The sequence below is a fragment of the Onychostruthus taczanowskii genome, unplaced genomic scaffold, assembly GCF_017590055.1.
Source record: "Onychostruthus taczanowskii isolate IOZ18803 unplaced genomic scaffold, ASM1759005v1 scaffold5, whole genome shotgun sequence".
NCBI lineage: Eukaryota > Metazoa > Chordata > Aves > Passeriformes > Passeridae > Onychostruthus > Onychostruthus taczanowskii.
This window is the reverse complement of record NW_024502568.1, coordinates 15,469,367-15,487,030: the sequence shown is the minus strand read 5'-3', so window position 1 is coordinate 15,487,030 and position 17,664 is coordinate 15,469,367. Positions and strand designations below refer to the sequence as shown.

Here is a 17,664-nt window from a genome sequence, read left to right as displayed (position 1 = left end):
AGAGACAACACCCCCCCCTCCTCCGCTCCCACCGGCGCGCCCGGGTCTCGCGAGACTGCGGTGGGCGGGGCCGGGCCGGGCCGGGCCGGGGGGGAGGCGGAATAACAAATATGGCGGCGGCGGGCGGCGGTAGCGGCGCGGAGTGGCAGCGGTGAGTGTTGTCTGTCCTTATCTTCCCGCTTCTTTCCTGCCCTTCCGTCTCTTTCCCTCTCCCTTTCCGTCCCTCCTTCTCCTTCCGGGGCCTCCCTGTGCCGTGACGGGGCCGGTTGGCGGGAGTAGGGGGGCAGCGCTTCAGGAGGGCCGCGCTGCCCCGCCGGGAGCGGGGCCGGGTGAGCGGCGCAGCCCCGAGGCCGCCGCCTTGGTGTGGAGCGGGGGAAACACAAATCGGAGGGATCGCGGGAATTACAGAATGGCAGAAATGACAGGGTTACTGAAATCGCAGGATCGCGGAGCCGCAGAGGGGGTGAGGTTGGAAGGAATCGATCCGGTGGCACCTCCCTGCTCAGGCAGGGCCGTCCCCGAGCACACGGCGCAGGTTCTCGGTATCTGCAGGGGGGAGACCCCGCACCCGCTCTGGGCAGCCTGTTCCAGCGCTGTCACCCTCACGGTGGAGAAGTTCTTCTTTGCTGGGGTGGAACTTGCTGTGCATCGGTCCCTGCCCGTGGCTCGGGGCCCTGCTCTGACCCCCCGGGCCCCTGACACTCAGGGCCAGCCAGGGCCGAGGCCCCTCTCAGCTGGGGCTCCTCTCCAGGCTGAGCAGCCCAGCTCCCTCAGCCTTTCCTGAGCTGCTCCAGGCCCTTCAGCATCTCTGCTGCCCTTCACTGGATGCTCTCCAGAAGCTCCGTGTCTCTTGTCCCGAGGAGCCCGGAACGGGACACGCGGCTTTCCGGGAGGTTTCCCGTGTCCCTTCCCGCTCTGGCTGGGGCTGGAGGAGGAGCGGGATCGAGCGGGGGCGTTCGGAGTTGATGACAGGTCACCGACGCTGTGCTTCACTCCCCTCCCCACGGTCACACTCCTTCAGCAGGACCTGGAAGAGCTTGGATGGAGTTTGGAATCCTTCCTGCTTTCATTTATTTGCTATGGAAAAGATGGAACAGAGAACATCCCCCCTTTTTTCCCCGGGATTCCTTAGAAGGAGGTGGGATGCATCTATATGCTCACAGTAATTCTATTCTCTTACTGCATACGTGTCCTCATAGATACTTTATGCTGTTATAATTACTGCAGGATTAGTTCTGACTGTGTGTGTGAAACTGCTGGGTGTACTCTATGAACTGCTTTCTTTAGCAGCATTATTTAGGCAGAATATTTCATCCTGGCACGTTCTTTGACAGCAAACTGAGCTCAGCTCAGTGCTGTGACCCCTGTTCAGGCCAGCAGTTGTGCCTGGGTAGAAAATGAGTAACCAGTGCTCTGCTGCTGCTTGTGTGAAGCTGGAGGAGGTGTGGTTGTGTCTGCAGAGCTCGGGTAACACCTGGTGTGATCAGCCCATCCCTGGTGTGTGAAACACGAGCTGGGCTGCTCAGTTTCTGCTAATTAGAATTGCATTTGCAGGTTTGCAGGAGTGACACAGCAAGGATCAGATGTGCGTCATTCTCCCCTGAGAAGGAGAGCTGCTGCCTCTGTAGCTCTGAAAAATGCCACATAAAATCACAGAAGTGTTTGGGCACACCAGTGGGAGCTTTGGGTCATGTTTCAATTGTGGTGACTTCCCTACACTGGTGTAAAGAAAAGGATGAGGGTTCTCATGATAAATCCATGAGGTAGAGAAAGGAAGTTTTATGCAGTTGATCCCTAACCTGTTTAGGAAATGTTATGTCATTTTCTTTCACAATTAAATGTTTTTTAAAAGCAATCAGTGCAATAAAGTAAGGCTGAGAGAATTGGGGTTGTTCAGCCCGGAGTAGAGAAGGCTTTGAGGTGATCTAATTGTGGCCTTTCAGTACAGGAAAGACAGGAAAGAAAGATGGAGAGAGACTACTTACAAGAGCCTGGACTGACAGGACAAGGGGAAATAGCTTTAAACTGACAGAGAGCAGAGTTAGATGGGATATTGGGAAGGAATTAGTCTCTTTGAGGGTGGGCAGGCCCTGGCACAGGGTGCCCAGAGCAGCTGTGGCTGCCCCTGGATCCCTGGCAGTGCCCAAGGCCAGGTTGGGCAGGGCTGGGAGCAGCCTGGGACAGTGGAAGTGTCCCTGCCATGGCTGGGGTGGCACTGGATGGGATTTAAGGTCCCTCCCAACCCAAACCATTCTGTGATTCTCTGAAATAAGTTTTAGTGCCTTACCCAAAGGCACACACAGATTCTCCTCTGATAACACAAACCTTTGATGTTGTTTTGAATGGTTTAATTTTGAATTGTTATTTCTTATTATAATTCATGGAAAGTTGGCCTGGTCAGGACTCTGTTACATTGTCCTGTTTTTCTCTTTATATCTTCAATATTAGAGTTATCTTTAATATTATAATTCATATCCTGATGTCTTTGTTTTATTGCAGGAGACACCAACAAATGGAACACAAATTAACTTAAGCCTACAGGAGGCTGGTGACACCTGGAAGAGGGTAGGTAGAGAGATAGATCAAGATGTGTTCCAAACTTAACTTCATGGTGATAATCAGTGCTGGGAGTTGAGCACACTCAGGCAAGATGTGACAGAACATCCTCCTCTGGATGCCAGAAATGAACAAACATCTGTAAGGAGCTTTGGATACACAGGAGAAGATACTTAAACGTGGTCTGGAACTCAGAACTTGAGTTTCTGTAGGTCACCTGAGTACCTGTTAAAAATAAGGAATATTCTTATTGAAATTGTAAATGATTTCTGATTATAATCTGCAGAAATAATGTGACAGACTCGTTGTTCTCCTTCCAAATATATCCCAAGGTCTGTCTTCCCAAATTCATTGTAAATTGGGGCTTTATAGAGGTTTGTTGTTTACACTCCCCAAAACAAACCTGACCACTGATTTCTGGGGAATATTTTCATCATTTCAGGGCAAAATAATGGACTGGATTAAGATTTTTACCCAGGATAGGAAAGTCAGATTTTGGGAGAACTGTGAAACAGTGCTTTTTTTCCAGCTTTGCTAATCACCAACATTCAGTTGTTTCCCAACACTGCAGCTCCCATAATTGACTGACCCAAATCTGGAGTTTTTTGGAGCTAGATGTTTATTGGAAAACAGCAGTGAGTCAGAAGTGTCCTTCAGGTGGCATCCAGGAAGCAGAGGATGCAGTCTTTGGAAAAAAATTTACTGGAAGTGTGATTGTTTTATAAAATTTAGAGCAGCAGAGTGTCAGAGCCCTGTCTTTCAAACACAAATCTTTTTCAGGTTTCTTTCTTATAACTCATGGGGGTTGGGAAGAGTAATGGACTCACATTTCCTTTTTATTCCTTCTAGGAAAAGTGGAGACACTGTGCTCTCTGCTTTTTATCTGATGTGTTGTGGTACATTTTGGAGCATGTTTGCTACTTAGCAGGGAACTAAAATTCAGGTATGATTCATCATTTATATTTTAAAAAGACAGGTTGTTTATTATTATAATGTATTTTTTATTTTAAAATTTTATTTACCGTGTTATTATTATGTCATTTACCTGTTGCTGAAAGTGATTTCCCCATAAATTGTATTTGGTGACCTTAATGAGTTAAACATTCAAAAACCAATATTCTTCTGGTTGCCAATTTGTTCTTTGACTCAGTGTGATGGGTCTAATGCTGGCCAAATGCCCATGCATCCACTAAAAATTATTTATTTACTCATTTCCTGCTGTGAGATATGGATTAGGAGGGGGAGGGCAAACCAGGCTCAAAACTTTAAATGGTATAAAGAAAACTTTATTAACAGAATTAAAATAAAAAATGATAAAATCACAACAAACCTTCAGAACACTTCTCTCCCAACACCTTTTTTCTTTCCCACAGACAACGTACAGAGACAAAACCTGGAACTTTCAGTCACTTTGCCACCTCTAAAATAATCTTTCTTCAGTCCACCTAGGGAGGGGAATCTCTCTTGCCATGCTATGGAGACTTCTCCACAAGAAGCAGTTCTCTTGTGGCTTCAGTGTCAGCAGCAAATCAGCCACCAGGAAAGGAAAATCTGTCTGCAGTGGGAAGGTCCCTTCCATGAGCTACAGCTTTCCCAAAGCTGCTTTCATGGGCCATGTTAACTTATGGGGCACTATTTTGTGGATGAGCTCTTCTAGCATAAAAACAAAAGTTCTCTTGATTTATCTCTGGGAACAGAGGTTTTTCTTCTTGTATCCCTGGGGCAAAGTTTCTCATCTCTCTCTGTTCCAGCTTCTCATTGGATTACAGCTTTTCAGCATCCACAGCTCCAGCATCAGTGTCCTTCTCTCAGGGGCTGCAGGTGAATGCTGCATTCTCCCATGCACTTCATGAGGAAAAAGGGAAAAAACAAAGTCTGATAGATCAAAAATATATCTTCACCATAGCCTCACAAAAGAATTTCAGCCCAAGACTAAGGCATCTGCTCAATCCCCTCCCATCTAGAATTTGACTCCTTTACTGCTCTCAGTGTCCATGCTGTTTTCTCTACGTGTCTTCACCCTTTCCTTTTCCTGACTCGGGAGAGAATTAGTATGTTCATTTTTCCTCAAGCCTTATCAATTGGAACAGTTTTTATAGAGTCCTGCAGCACTGAAATGTTGATCTTGTCCAGGCTCCACCACTGAGGAGTCACCGTGTCTCTTGCTGCTGCTCCCGTGCTCCCTGCTGGCACCACCCCTGCGCCTTTCCTTCATGTCAGGTGTCAGGAAAAGAAACAAAACTGCTGCTGCTGCTTTTGTCCTCCTGCCTGCAGCGGGGCTGCCTAAAAGCAAACAAAGTTCATTGTGAGCCATGCCGAGACAGCCCTGGCCACGCGGTCATCCCGCGGCGCTGGGTCAGTCCCGGCAGCACAGCCTGGTGGTGGCAGAAATCCCAGCCAAGCAGCACCCCAACCTGGCCAGGAGAGCCCAGCCAGGCCTGGCCTGGCCAGGAGAGCCCAGCCCAGCTGGGCCCGGCCAGGAGAGCCCAGCCCAGCCAGGCCTGGCCTGACCCATGCGAGCCCGGCCTGGCCCAGCCGGTGCCCTCTTCAGAGGCCGTAAGCGGCCATTGCCATCCTTAAATGTGTTTTCGTAGAGGCGTGTTCAGCTCTTCTAAGTGGTTTAAATGGCTGTCAATCTTCTAAACTAGCCTGCTGATTGGTTAACTTGATGTCAATCTTCAAACTTAGCCAGCTGATTGGCTCTTCAAACTAAGCAGCTCATTGGCTCCGCCAGGTCCCCTCAGGAACCACTCTCTCAACTGAAAACCAGACTTTAAACCACGACACACGTGTTGTGTGATAAAAGTAATTCTTCCCTTGAAATCCAGCCCAAAACCTGGACTTGTTTGTATGAATGCAGCTCAATGACACTTGTGTTCTGAAAACATTTTCCCTTCTAGGCACGAGAGGTTGTAAATGAGAGAGTCAATATGGGGGAAAAGAAGGCAGAAACGTTGGATTTTGTGAAGGATTTTCAGGAATATCTGACCCAGCAGACTCAGCATGTCAATATGATTTCTGGATCAGTTACTGGTGACAAGGAAGTAGAGACTCTCCAGGGAGGTGAGCTGTACCATAAACTTTTTTCCAGTACCATAAGTTTGATTTTTTTGAGAGTGACTTCAGTGTCACAGTCCAGGTAATGCTGCAGCTGTATGGCAGCATTTCTAATAGTCATTTTCATGTCACAAAGGATGTGTATGTACCTTTGTTTCAATCAGGGCATGTTTTTATAATTCTCAATATTAAAGACCAAGGGCAGAGAGAAGCAAAAGCCATTTGGCACTTGCTCACAGTGTGACAGATGGCATCCCACAGATTGTTCATTAAAATCTGTGTTGCATTGTTCACAGCTGGGACAGAAGGTGATCAGAATGGTCTGGATCATCCTTCTGTTGAAGTTTCACTGGATGAAAACTCAGGAATGTTGGTGGATGGCTTTGAAAGGACTTTTGATGGGAAGTTAAAGTGTCGATACTGTAACTATGCCAGCAAAGGAACAGCACGGCTCATTGAGCACATCAGGATTCACACAGGTATGGATCTTCTGCTCTGCCTGCCTGGGAGGCCCTGGGGGATTTCCTCTGCTTTGGGATTTCCATGTCAGCACTTGGCAAATTCAAGCAGTGGGAGAATTCTTAACAATAGCTGGGTATTGGTGGGTTTTTATAGTCTGTTTTTGTACAGTGGGCCATGCACCTATTTAAACTGTGCAAATCCCTACTGACATTTATTATTGTAAGTAACTACATGGGAGTAGAGTTGAGCATGAAAGCTTCAGTGTAAATATATTATTTTTTCTGAGCTGATGAGGTTCAGATTCTGATGGACCTGGTAAATTCTTCTCTCGTGTCTTCCAGAACAAGAAAACAGTTACTTTGGTTTGGTTTTCCTGGTTGGGTTTGGTTTGTTTTTTTCACTCAAGGGAAGAAGATCCAAGGCCTGAGTGTTGTTTGGCTTGGAAGGCTGGCAGAGGGCCAGGAGATGGGTTGCTTGTGCTGTGAAGCTCAGATGAGTCAGCATTAAAGAGAGAAGTGGCAGCTGACTCACAGCCTCAGAGCAGTGTAAATAAACAGGTACAGCATCCTGGACATCTGCCCAAGGAATTGTGACCCAGGTGTGATCATGCAAACATCATTATTATTATTAATATTAATATTAAGTGCAGCCTGCTGCAGGATTGGCTTCATGCTGAATCTCACAGCAGATCATGAGTAGCTCACCAGCTGTGTTGTGCTACATGTGATGCAAAACTTTTAAATCTTTGTAACCAGTTTAGAATGAAATCAGATTGACAAACTCCCTGCATTCACACAGGATTTGCCAATCTTCTCATGCCATCTTTAAATCTGCAGATGTTTACCCATCCTTGTGTGTATATACATGAGTGCAGAGAGATGCTCATGGACAAATCATGGCTTTACTTGGTGCAAAAAGGGTACTTAGAGGTAGCACAAAAATTGATTTCTTTCCTTTTGGAGAGCCAGTGGTGTAGGGGCAATGAAAGAAATCTATTTGGTATCCCAGACAGTGATCTCAAACTATGGAATGCTCATCAGTCATATGACAGGGATTTAGAAATTGAGCTGGCACTCGAGATCTGAAATGAAAGATCATCTTCCTCTCTTGAACACACATCAGATCCTTTAGGTACTTCTGACATTGCAGACCTGCATCTGTATCTCCTAGATCAGTCTGTCAAGGGAAAATCAGAAGTCCTAAAGTGCTGGGTTACAGAAGTGTTGGCCTGTTATTCTGTTACTCACATTAACTTTTAAAAAATACTCAGAAAACTTTGTATCTGTAAATTTCATTTGATAGAAGAACCAAGTTCTGCATGTGCAAAGGAGATGAGGGTCTCCCTGGTCATCATCCCATCTCCCATCTGGAAGAGCACCCAGCTCTCCAGGGAATTCCTGGCTTTTGTCTTCTGTTACAGCCACAGCTCCTTTTTCCAAGCTCCATCCTTGAGTGGCTGCCTGTGCGCAGGGGTTATTTAGATGGCAGTTCCAGGATGTTTAGGAGTAGGGATGTTTGAAGGTGCCAGAAGGACACCCTCCCTCAGAGTTCTCATGAAGAACGGTGACATTTTGTGTACAGACATTCCGTGTTCCCCTGTGCGCCCCGTGGGCGAGGGAGAGCTCGGACCCAGGGCACCCCGCGGACATCGCTGCACTCCGTCTTGGTGTTGCTGCTGCAGTTCCCAGGCAGGTTGTGTGTTGTGCTGGCTCCACTCAGGATTTTTCTGTGTGCTGATGATCCCTGGGAGAGGCAGAGCTGTCCCAGTGCTCTCCGCTCTCCCGGGACACCCAGCCGAGCTCGAGGCCGGCGGTGACCGAAGCTGGACGAGCGGCTCGCGACGAGCTGCGCGCGAAGCCTTTTCCAGGCGCTCTGGGGTGCCGTGGGCTAACCTGTTCTGATTTTCCAGGGGAGAAGCCACACAGGTGCCACCTGTGTCCCTTTGCCTCGGCCTACGAGCGTCACCTGGAGGCTCACATGCGGTCCCACACCGGGGAGAAGCCCTACAAGTGCGAGCTGTGCTCCTTCCGCTGCAGCGACCGCAGCAACCTGTCCCACCACCGCCGGCGCAAGCACAAGATGGTGCCCATCAAGGGCACCAGGTCTTCCCTGAGCAGCAAGAAGATGTGGGGGGTTCTGCAGAAGAAGACCAGCAATTTGGGGTACAGCAGAAGAGCATTAATTAATCTGAGTCCGCCTTCCATGGTGGTGCAGAAACCAGACTACCTTAACGATTTCACCCACGAAATCCCCAATATCCAGACTGAGGCGTACGAGAGCATGACAAAACCCACTCCAAGTGGTGGCTTGCCAAGAGATCCACAAGACCTCATGGTGGATAATCCTTTGAACCAGCTCTCCACCTTGGCGGGACAGTTGTCCAGTTTGCCACCTGAAAACCAAAATCCAGGCTCTCCCGATGTCGTTTCCTGTCAAGACGAAAAGCCTTTCATGATGCAGCAGCCTGCTGCACCCGCAGTAGTTTCAGCTGTGTCAGCAAATATTCCTCAGAATTCCTCTCCAACCAGCCCTGATTCCCGGCCCACACACAATCAGAGGAACTATAGTCCCGTGGCAGGGCCCAGCAGTGACCGCAGTGCCCACACCAGTACTCCCAGTATCAGCAACAGCCAGCCGAGCACTCCAGCTCCAACCCTGCCCGTGCAGGACCCTCAGCTCCTGCACCACTGCCCACACTGTGACATGTACTTTGCAGACAATATCCTTTACACCATCCACATGGGATGCCATGGATTTGAAAATCCTTTCCAGTGTAACATTTGTGGGTGTAAGTGTAAAAACAAGTACGACTTCGCTTGCCACTTTGCAAGAGGCCAACATAATCAACATTGACTGAGAACGTGCTTTTGTTTAGTTTTTTAACATATTACAGTCTATTTTTCATACTTGCTGATGGAAAGCTTGCACATTCCCATAAGGAATCTTCACATTAATCAATTTGACAAAGGAGGCAAATTGATTTCCGTGTTCTTGTAAAACTTGCCAGGGAAATTTTGTATCAGGTTCAGTTGCTGTTTTATATGTAGCCTTTCAAAAAAAGCCAAGAGTGCTGTAAGGGTTGGAATGCATTTACATGCTGTGGTTGTTAAGTTTAAGTTGCTTGCACTTAATCCCAATAAACATTCTGCAAGTGGAGAAGCAGAGCTTGTGTCCTGAGCCATAGGATGTAATTCCCAGATTGTTTACTAGGCAAGACAAGACATACTATCCATACAGTACAAAAGGTCAATGCCATGACACATCATGTAGAGACAGGAGAAGGAGGAATGGCTTCATGGTGCCAGAGAGCAGGGTTGGATGGGATATTGGGAAGGAATTGTCCCCTGTGAGGGTGGGCAGCCCTGGCACAGGGTGCCCAGAGCAGCTGTGGCTGCCCCTGGATCCCTGGCAGTGCCCAAGGCCAGGCTGGACAGGGCTGGGAGCACCTGGGACAGGGGAAGGTGTCTCTCCTTTAAGGTCCCTTCCAACCCCAACCATTCTTTGACTTTGGAGAAATTCTTAAAAACCTGGCTACTCAAAAAAACCAGAAGCAGTTTTCATGTACAAATTCGATTTGATGTAAAAGTTGTTTTAATCTGATGAAGGTTAATAATAAGTTTTTGTTTAGTATAGTCTAAACTCTTCATGCTAGGACTTAAACACTAATTTAACTACTAGCACAAAACTAGAAGATAACAGGTTATTGTGAATAAAACGATGGTAGGAAAAAGAAAGAGTTAAAAGCCTGTCATTCATGAGTTATTGAAAACAAAAAAGTAAGATACCTTATTTTACCTACACTCTACAAAATTTTACATGTCATTGCTTTTCAGAGGAGGCAATTTTTAGAGACATAATGAAGAGCCTGTAGAACTAATATATATTCTGTGAGATTTCTAACTGCCTTAAACTGAGTTGTACAGATATTTAAAATTTGCACAATTAGACTTCTGTCCTGCTGATAGAAGTTCTGAAAGAAACAAACAAGAAGTTTACAAATCCAACTCCTTTGGTCAGTTTTATGTTGGGCCAGGCTACAACTGAGAGGTTGCCTGCATTTTTGTGAGTCATATAATCCAGTTTGTTGTAAATTTCAGCTGACTTGGGGGCCTGGTTTGTCCCCTCTCCCAGGTTTGATGTCCTTTGGGTGTGCTGGGAATAAGGGGAAGGACCTCTGGCTTTTTCTGGCTCCATGTAGGATGCAAAGGAAAACTCACTGACTATACTGAAGCTGTTTTTAGGAATTGTGGATGGCAAATGATAACTGAAGTTGTTTATTTTATTTCATAGTGTACACTCATCTTTAGAAGCCCTCAGGCTAAAGGACAGGCACTTTAACATAAACCTGAGTAAAACATCTAATTAAAATGAATAAGAACTTTGTGCTAGATAAGAATTTGAGACATTAAAAATAAAGGAAGAGCTGTTACTTTTCCCATATTTAGACATGCACTTTTACCTTGGTTTGTCCTACTTGAGACAAATTAAAGCTTCCCTTATATATTCCCCTTTTCCTATCAGCAAACCAAGTTTTGTTTAAAGCAAGAAGATTTTATTAATGTTCCCACAAGTCAGAGGTTGGAATCTCAATAGGAAATGTTCGACTTATTCAAATTTATATTTTTATGTTAAAACTTCCTGAAACCAATGGCAAAACTTACAGTGATCAGGGTGAGATCAATGCAGGAAAACCACCAGTGTTAGAATTTTAGCTGTGGAAGTGATTTTGACTTTAATTAAATAGAAATTTGGATACCAGACATGTTTCTGTCTACCTGACTGACCTACTGATGAATTTCTGTGCTTGAGGAACTGGGTTCTTCCTTGGCTGTGCAGTCTTGAAGAAATGAGGTCAGAAATCTGTCCCTGCAGTGGCTCCAGTGCAGTGAAGATGAACAATAACACTGTCACTCCTAAAAATTGTTTTGTTTTCAGGCCTGGGTCAGAATTTGTTTTGCTGGATTTGTAACACAGAATGTAATTTGCATTTTTCGTCAGGACACTCTGTAATTCCAAAATATTTCATTGTTGATTTATACTTCTTAGATTTATTTTGTAAGTAAAGCTGCAAATCTGTGTGTGTAAACATCCTTTATTTTAAGGAGTAAAAGCTGACGGAACTGGAATCCAGGTGGAAGTTACTGCTCCTGAACAGGTTCTGGAATCAAAATTTTTCCAGTCAAAGAGGGCAGAAATGGTGGCTCTCTTTGGATCACACATGGAACAATTCTGATCACAATTTAAATTTGGCTCAGATGTAGTGTTAGGATAAGAGAAGACTGGAAGACTTTACAAGTGGTAATTTATGGAAGTGGTTTTCCTTGCCTTTTTGGTAGATGATGCACTCTCCTATTCCTAAGCTCTGGCATTCCCAAGGAAACTTGTGGAATGCTGGTGCTCCAGGGAGCACTCACAGTACTGAGTGATCACAGCAGCCAAGTGCTCCTTGGTTTGTGGGTTTTTCCTGCTGGTATCATAGGAAAAGTCATTTCCATGTGCACAGATGTGGTTTCTGACCTCTGGGGCTTCTGCTGGCAGTGTTCACCTTGTTAGAGGCTCCTCTTTGTCTCATGATTTGGTGATTTAGAGGAATGACCCCTGCCCCAGGATGGCCTTGAACAGAACTCAGGCTAGGTCACTAACGGGGGAGCTGGGAGCAGCAGGAAGCCTCATGGAAAAGGGGCCCTTGTTTGGGAGGGGATCCCACTGTGGGGAATGTGTGTTCTTAATAACAGAACTCTGTGAAAAAATCTGTCCCCAAGCCTTGCAAACCGAGTTTGGAAGGATTTTCCTGCTGCTGCCTGGACACCGTTGGTTCTGCTCTGGAGTGACTAAGGGAGAGATTAGCTGGGACATCTCTGAACAGCTGAGGAATGAAAAAAAACTCTTTTCCCTGTTTCCTGGGGCAAACTTCTCCTTGCAGGGGGGTTTTTGGGCAGCAGCAGCTCTGCCCCAGAGCCCTGGGGTGGATCCCTTTGTCCTTCCCAGGACTGGCATTGCTCGTGTTCCATGATCACACTGCCCTGGCATCATTGTCCCCTCCTGTCAGCTGAGGAGCTTTGGAAGGTGCATTTTGCTATTTTTCATTATTTATGCATACTATTGACTGTAATTTAAAGAGCAGAGCTGGTACTGGCAAATTCTTTCCAAATTTTATCCCTTGCACAAGCAGGCCTTACCCAGAGTCAGTGAGGGAGACCTGGCCAGGATTCTGGGATTGAGCCCTTTGTTAAAAGAACTTTTCATGTTGAGTCCTCCATTGCTACACTGCACTCACTTGTTTTGGTGGTTTTTTTTTTAAACCCAAATCCTCACGTTGTAATGGGTGATTGGCATTATAACTGTTATTAATGGAGGTTTAGGAAGGAGATGGAATTTTTCCATAGCTCAGTTCTGTTAAATTCTGTATCTGCAAAACATGAACTTCGTGGGGGTTTTGTTTTTATTGTCACAACTTATTTTATAACTTTGTGGACATTTATAACATGCACTATTTATAGCAATCTTAATACACATTTACTGTTTTGAGACTGAATATTCCAATGAACATTTGGATATTTGGACATCTTCATTATCTCAGTTAATATTCAACTGTGAAGGAGGCAATAGGAAAAACAGTTGTTTTTTCACAGACACACATTTTGATGAAGAGGATTTAGACATAAAATGTTGATTGGCTTTTTAATATAAAATCAGTGCTGGGACACTTTCCAGCAGTGTTTTCCAGCCAAATAATCTGTTACTGTTTGTTTTGTTCCAGAAGTTTTGGGGGTTTGCTTTTTGTTTCTTTTTGACAAAGGGAATGTAATTTAGAAGTCTTCACTGGCAAGTTTTCTACTAATTTTAAACTTCCTTGAAAATCTACAGCAAATGATGTTCTGCTGCAGGGAATCTCTCTCCTGCTAAAGCATTTTTCATTGAGCAGTCTTTGTATATGTGCTTCTAAGTACCTACTTTGTTAATAATATGTATTTCAGTGTAAAGAGCAGATTTTATGCAAAAATGAAACCTGTTAGAGTTGTAAAATAAATTTTAATGTTAGTGAGCGTTTCTGAGACGACAAGGTTAATCCTGAAATAACTCTTATCTCGTGTAGTTCATGTTGTGAAGCTTTGCTTTTGTAAGATATGAATAAAATAACACTTTCTAATTAGGTCCCATGTCAGTTCTTAATTGCATATCCTTCCATGGGTGGAGCTGGCGATTTCCCAGGTGCTCCTCCTGGGTTAACTCTTTGTGGTTCTGTGAAATTTAAATCTCAGGATGGTTTGCTCTTGGCTTGATCTCCGCAGCCAAGAACAGCTTGGTTAGACTTGATCAAACTGTTTCTCTTCCATCTCATGGGGAGAGGAGGCACAGGGGCTCCAGGGAAGGGAGCTGCACCTCAGATCTCTCAGCAGCAGTGCTCTGAGTATGCATTTGAAACACTTGGGACTCCTAAACACCCAACATTCTCCATGTCATTATTTTAAAATATATTTATTTATCACACTGGTTGCCTCATGTTGGAATGAAGAAATAACACCTGTAGCAGGGTCAGAATATTGAGTTTTCAAAGTATTTCCTTGCCTCAAGTCATCCAAAAATTCTCCTTTCAGTTTGTTGAGTTCTTCTGCCAGGCTCTTCATCTCACTTGGGAGAAGGTTTTTACCTAAAAGAAAATTGAAGCTGAACTTTTAACTTCATGCTTACAGAAAAAAATCCACAGAACCACAGAATACCCTGAGCTGGAAAGGACCCACAGGACCATCCAGTGCATCCCAACAATCCCACCCTGGCAGCGCTGTCCAATCTCCTGGAGCTCTGGCAGCCTCGGGGCCGTGCCCATTCCCAGCTCCCTCTGGGGAAGAACCTTTCCCTAAATCCAACCTAAACCCCCCTGGCACAGCTCCAGCCATTCCCTCCTGTCCCTGGTCACAGGGAGAAGCCTGAACAGAGGCACAGGGCTGAGCTTTTCACTTAAGGACACTGAGCTGCTCCTCATACAAATCTGCCCCTGTCCTTACTGACACGTGTCCCAAAACAGTATTAAACTCCTCTAAAATGCTGCTCTGTACTAAATGGCTTTATTAAAGCTGTGCTTAATACAGTTAATAAATATGATTCTGGTTTTTAAATCCACAAACAACACTGAGCAGAGCTGCGAAGGTGTTGCCTCGGGCACACTGCTGGGATAGGATTCCTGGGCAGTTTACCCCAAGGGAATTGCAGGGGCTGTTTCCCATTGCCAGCTGGCAGCTGGGATGGGTGGCATGGGCAGAAGGTACCTTTGGCATCCTGCATGGCCTCAGAGATGATCCTCCTGCACGCCTGGTCAGCCTGATGGACAGCGCTGGCTGCACAGATGGCTCGAGCTGCCTCCTGGCCAGGGCCACCAGGAAGGAAGAAAACAAGCAGACACTTTGAATTTACTTGACTTTGGAAGTGCCATTTGAGAACAACACAGCAGCAGCACCAGCAGCAGCCAGAGCTGTGCCCTGAAGCCCAGCAGTGCTACCTTCTGCTCCGTGTCCTCCTCGTTTGGCCTCTCTGGATTTGCCAAAGCAGTGGCCAGCAAGTTCATGATCTGCTCACTAAGAAAACAGAGTAAACCATGGCAATCAAACACTTCTTTTCTTCTCTAATGAGGAAAAAAAAAAAAAAAAAAGATAAGCAAGATTTCAGTTAATTTTTTAAGGTAATCGGTGAAATAATCTGAAATTAAAAACAATTACAACTCAAATTATTACAACTCAACCTTAGCATTTCAGACAACTTGCACAGGTTTTCAGTGACAGGGTAGGAATGCTGTGAGGTTTGAGGTCAACCCTGCAGAGGATGGTGGCTGTGAGCTCCCAACAAGCCTGGATTCTGTGTAACTGCCTGGCTCCCAAAAATCACCACTGGCAATACTTTTCACACACTGTGCAGATACAATAAGAAGCTTCTACCTCTGAAAATAGCACTTAGGGAAAACCACAGGATCAAGAGAAACATACTCATCCTCTGAGATGCAATCAGAACTGCTCAGAATGAGGCTGTGCTGCTCCCAGGTGTTTTTCCTGGGATCTGGCATTTCTATTTTCCTTGCCATTAACTGTATGGTGTGCTCAGGCACAGGATCACTTCTGAGGCGATTCCTCTGCAGGCAGCATTCCACTGGACACTCTAAAAACAACTGGCAGAAGCCCAAGGAATCTAAAAAGAACAGAACCAGGGAATTTTATCTTTAAACAGTTCAAGTAACAATTGCTGAGAGCAGCATGCAGGGGAAAGGCTCCACATGAATGAGGAGCTTCTGCTCTGCTTCTGAGCCTGACATGAACACAAATCTGGACAGGGAACAGAATTTTACCTCAAGGCTGCACAAGAAATGTCTGAGATCAACACACACAACCATGGAATGGCTTGGACTGGGATAATTATTAAAGATAATTTCATTCCACCCCTGCCATGGCAGGGACACCTTCCCCTGTCCCAGGTACTCCCAGCCCTGTCCAGCCTGGCCTTGGGCACTGCCAGGGATCCAGGGGCAGCCCCAGCTGCTCTGGGCACCCTGTGCCAGGGCCTCCTCACCTTCCCAGAGTGCAATTCCTAATTCCCAATATCCTGTCCACCCCTGCCCTCTGGCAGTGGGAAGCCATTTCCCCTGCCCTGTCATTCCACGCCCTTGTCCAAAGTCCCTCTCCAGCTCTCTTGGAGCCTCCTTATGCACTGGAAGGTGCTTCGGGGCTGCTCTAGGAAGGGGTTTACACGATCTACCACTTTATAATAAGGCAGTAACAAAGCTACATTGATTGCTGCTCCATTACAGGTACCCAGCAACCAGAATAACCCACGCTCCGGGAGAGCACTCGAAAGAAGGCACCTGGAGCTGAATTCCCTACAAACATCCTCATGCCGGAGATCACAATAATTACATTTGCGGGCCAGCTGGTACAGCTCGTAGCGCATGCTCTGGTAATAGAAGTTGTCATCCAGCAGGAGGACGAGCGGCCGGGAGGCGGCTCCGGCGTCGCCCTCCGCGGCGGGCAGCAGCCGCTCCCGGCGGAGCCAGCCCAGGAAGCGCCGCCAGCCCGGCTGCGCGGGCGCGGGCAGCGCCGCCCCGGTGAGGAGCGCCCGCAGGAACCCCTCCAGGCACTGCAGCAGCTCGCGGCGGCTCTGCTTCCAGCCGGGAAGCTGTGGAGAGAGGAAGGCGAGCGATCAGGCCCCGCATCGCCGCCGCCGAGCGCTCCGGGCCCGGGCTCGCCGTGAGGAGACCCGGCCCGGCCGCGTCCCGTTGCCCGGCAACCGCGGTCGCACGCAGTGACGCAACGCCGGCGCGCCCGCCCCGGCTAATGAGCGCAGCCGCACTGACCAATGGGGATGGCTCCTGCGGGCCCGCCCCCGGCGCGCGCGGGCGGAAGGCCTCGGGCGGGATGAGCTCGTCGTAGGCGAGCAGCGCGCAGGCCCAGCCCGGCCGCTGCGGCAGCCGGCGGCTCAGGGCGCGGCCCAGCGTGGACTTGCCGGCGGCGGGCAGCCCGCACAGCAGGCACAGCCCCACCCGGGCGCCGCCGCCGCTCCCCCGGTGCTGCTGCTGCTGCTCCGCCGCCAGCGCTGCCGGTCCCGCCGCTTCCGCCGGCGCTGTGCGCATGCGCGGGGCCAGCGCGTCGAGGCGCCCCCTGGCGGGTTCGGTGCAAACGACAGAGCCAGGAGCGGCCCCTTGGACCCGGTTCGGTTTGACCCGGTTCTGGTTCGAGCCGTCTTTGACCCGGTTCGGGTTTGACCCGGTTCTGGTTCGAGCCGTCTTTGACCCGGTTCGGGTTTGACCCGGTTCTGGTTCGAGCCGTCTTTGACCCGGTTCGGGTTTGACCCGGTTCTGGTTCGAGCCATCTTTGACCCGGTTCGGTTTGACCCGGTTCGGGTTAGACCCGGTTCTGGTTCGAGCCATCTTTGACCCGGTTCGGGTTAGACCCATTTCTTATCTGTTTGTGGTTTTACCCATTTTTTACCCAGTTTTGCTTTTACCCATTTTTTACCCAGTTCTGCTTTTACCTATTTTTTACCCAATTCTGCTATTACCCATCTTTTACCCAATTCTGCGTTTACCCATTTTTTACCCAGTTCTGCTTTTACCCATTTTTTACCCAGTTCTGCTTTTACCCATTTTTACCCAGTTCTGCTTTTACCCATTTTTTACCCAGTTCTGCTATCACAATAAGCACGAGAATTCTCTTTATTCCCCCCTGGAGCATCAAGGCTGAGCCATCCCCCCGTGCCCCACGGTGCCTTTTGTGGTGATCACAAAACAAAGATACAACCAAGCGTGCTGCCCCTGAGGATTTATTTTAAATTGTAATGTAATAAATAAATAAAATCAGTGTCATACTATGGTTGAAATCTAAATGACAGGGATATTTAATAATATCAGTTTGAGAGTCTGAGGGATCAGGGAAGAGGACACTTCTTTGGAGGACACAGACTTTTTGCCAGCAATCTCTTTTGGGTTCTTTTTTTCCAGCTTTTCCGTGATGTGGCCATCTGAGGCGTTGGAAATACTCTCTCAGTGAGGCAATCCTGTCATTTATTCACTCTTTTTCCCAGTCTGTACTCTGAAATTAGCCCTGAGGT

The 17,664-nt window shown here is 47.3% G+C and overlaps 2 protein-coding genes across 4 annotated transcripts; one reads left to right on the top strand and one right to left on the bottom strand.

Annotated features, from left to right (window-relative positions):
- The first annotated feature begins 83 nt into the window (after positions 1-83).
- IKZF5 (IKAROS family zinc finger 5) lies at positions 84-13,225 on the top strand. 3 transcript variants are annotated; one of them, XM_041415435.1, is made up of 6 exons: positions 84-151; positions 2,500-2,565; positions 3,406-3,499; positions 5,457-5,619; positions 5,910-6,092; positions 7,985-13,225. In XM_041415435.1, the coding sequence occupies exons 4-6, from the start codon at positions 5,487-5,489 to the stop codon at positions 8,926-8,928; spliced, it is 1,260 nt and encodes a 419-aa protein (XP_041271369.1). In that variant the 5' UTR covers positions 84-151; positions 2,500-2,565; positions 3,406-3,499; positions 5,457-5,486; the 3' UTR covers positions 8,929-13,225. The 3 variants fall into 3 exon arrangements, with proteins under 3 accessions (XP_041271369.1, XP_041271371.1, XP_041271370.1); XM_041415436.1 differs by lacking the exon at positions 84-151 and adding an exon at positions 957-1,138; XM_041415437.1 differs by lacking the exons at positions 2,500-2,565; positions 3,406-3,499 and having other exon boundaries at positions 121-151.
- On the bottom strand, positions 12,503-16,687 carry PSTK (phosphoseryl-tRNA kinase). The gene is made up of 6 exons (XM_041415439.1): positions 16,412-16,687; positions 15,975-16,233; positions 15,054-15,252; positions 14,573-14,648; positions 14,343-14,436; positions 12,503-13,726 (listed from the first exon to the last, which is right to left on the bottom strand). The coding sequence occupies exons 1-6, from the start codon at positions 16,685-16,687 to the stop codon at positions 13,539-13,541; spliced, it is 1,092 nt and encodes a 363-aa protein (XP_041271373.1). The 3' UTR covers positions 12,503-13,538.
- Positions 16,688-17,664: the final 977 nt, after the last annotated feature.

What these genes read in the sequence shown, in the direction of transcription:
- IKZF5 (XM_041415435.1), top strand. Translation starts at nt 5,487, where the DNA reads ATGGGGGAAAAGAAGGCAGAAACGTTGGATTTTGTGAAGGATTTTCAG. An exon ending in AGTAGAGACTCTCCAGGGAG is followed by an intron (nt 5,620 to 5,909) that starts GTGAGCTGTACC and finishes CATTGTTCACAG; the next exon opens with CTGGGACAGAAGGTGATCAG. An exon ending in GCACATCAGGATTCACACAG is followed by an intron (nt 6,093 to 7,984) that starts GTATGGATCTTC and finishes CTGATTTTCCAG; the next exon opens with GGGAGAAGCCACACAGGTGC.
- PSTK (XM_041415439.1), bottom strand. Translation starts at nt 16,687, where the DNA reads ATGCGCACAGCGCCGGCGGAAGCGGCGGGACCGGCAGCGCTGGCGGCG. An exon ending in GATTGCATCTCAGAGGATGA is followed by an intron (nt 14,649 to 15,053) that starts GTATGTTTCTCT and finishes CTGTTTTCTTAG; the next exon opens with TGAGCAGATCATGAACTTGC. An exon ending in AGGAGGACACGGAGCAGAAG is followed by an intron (nt 14,437 to 14,572) that starts GTAGCACTGCTG and finishes GGCCCTGGCCAG; the next exon opens with GAGGCAGCTCGAGCCATCTG.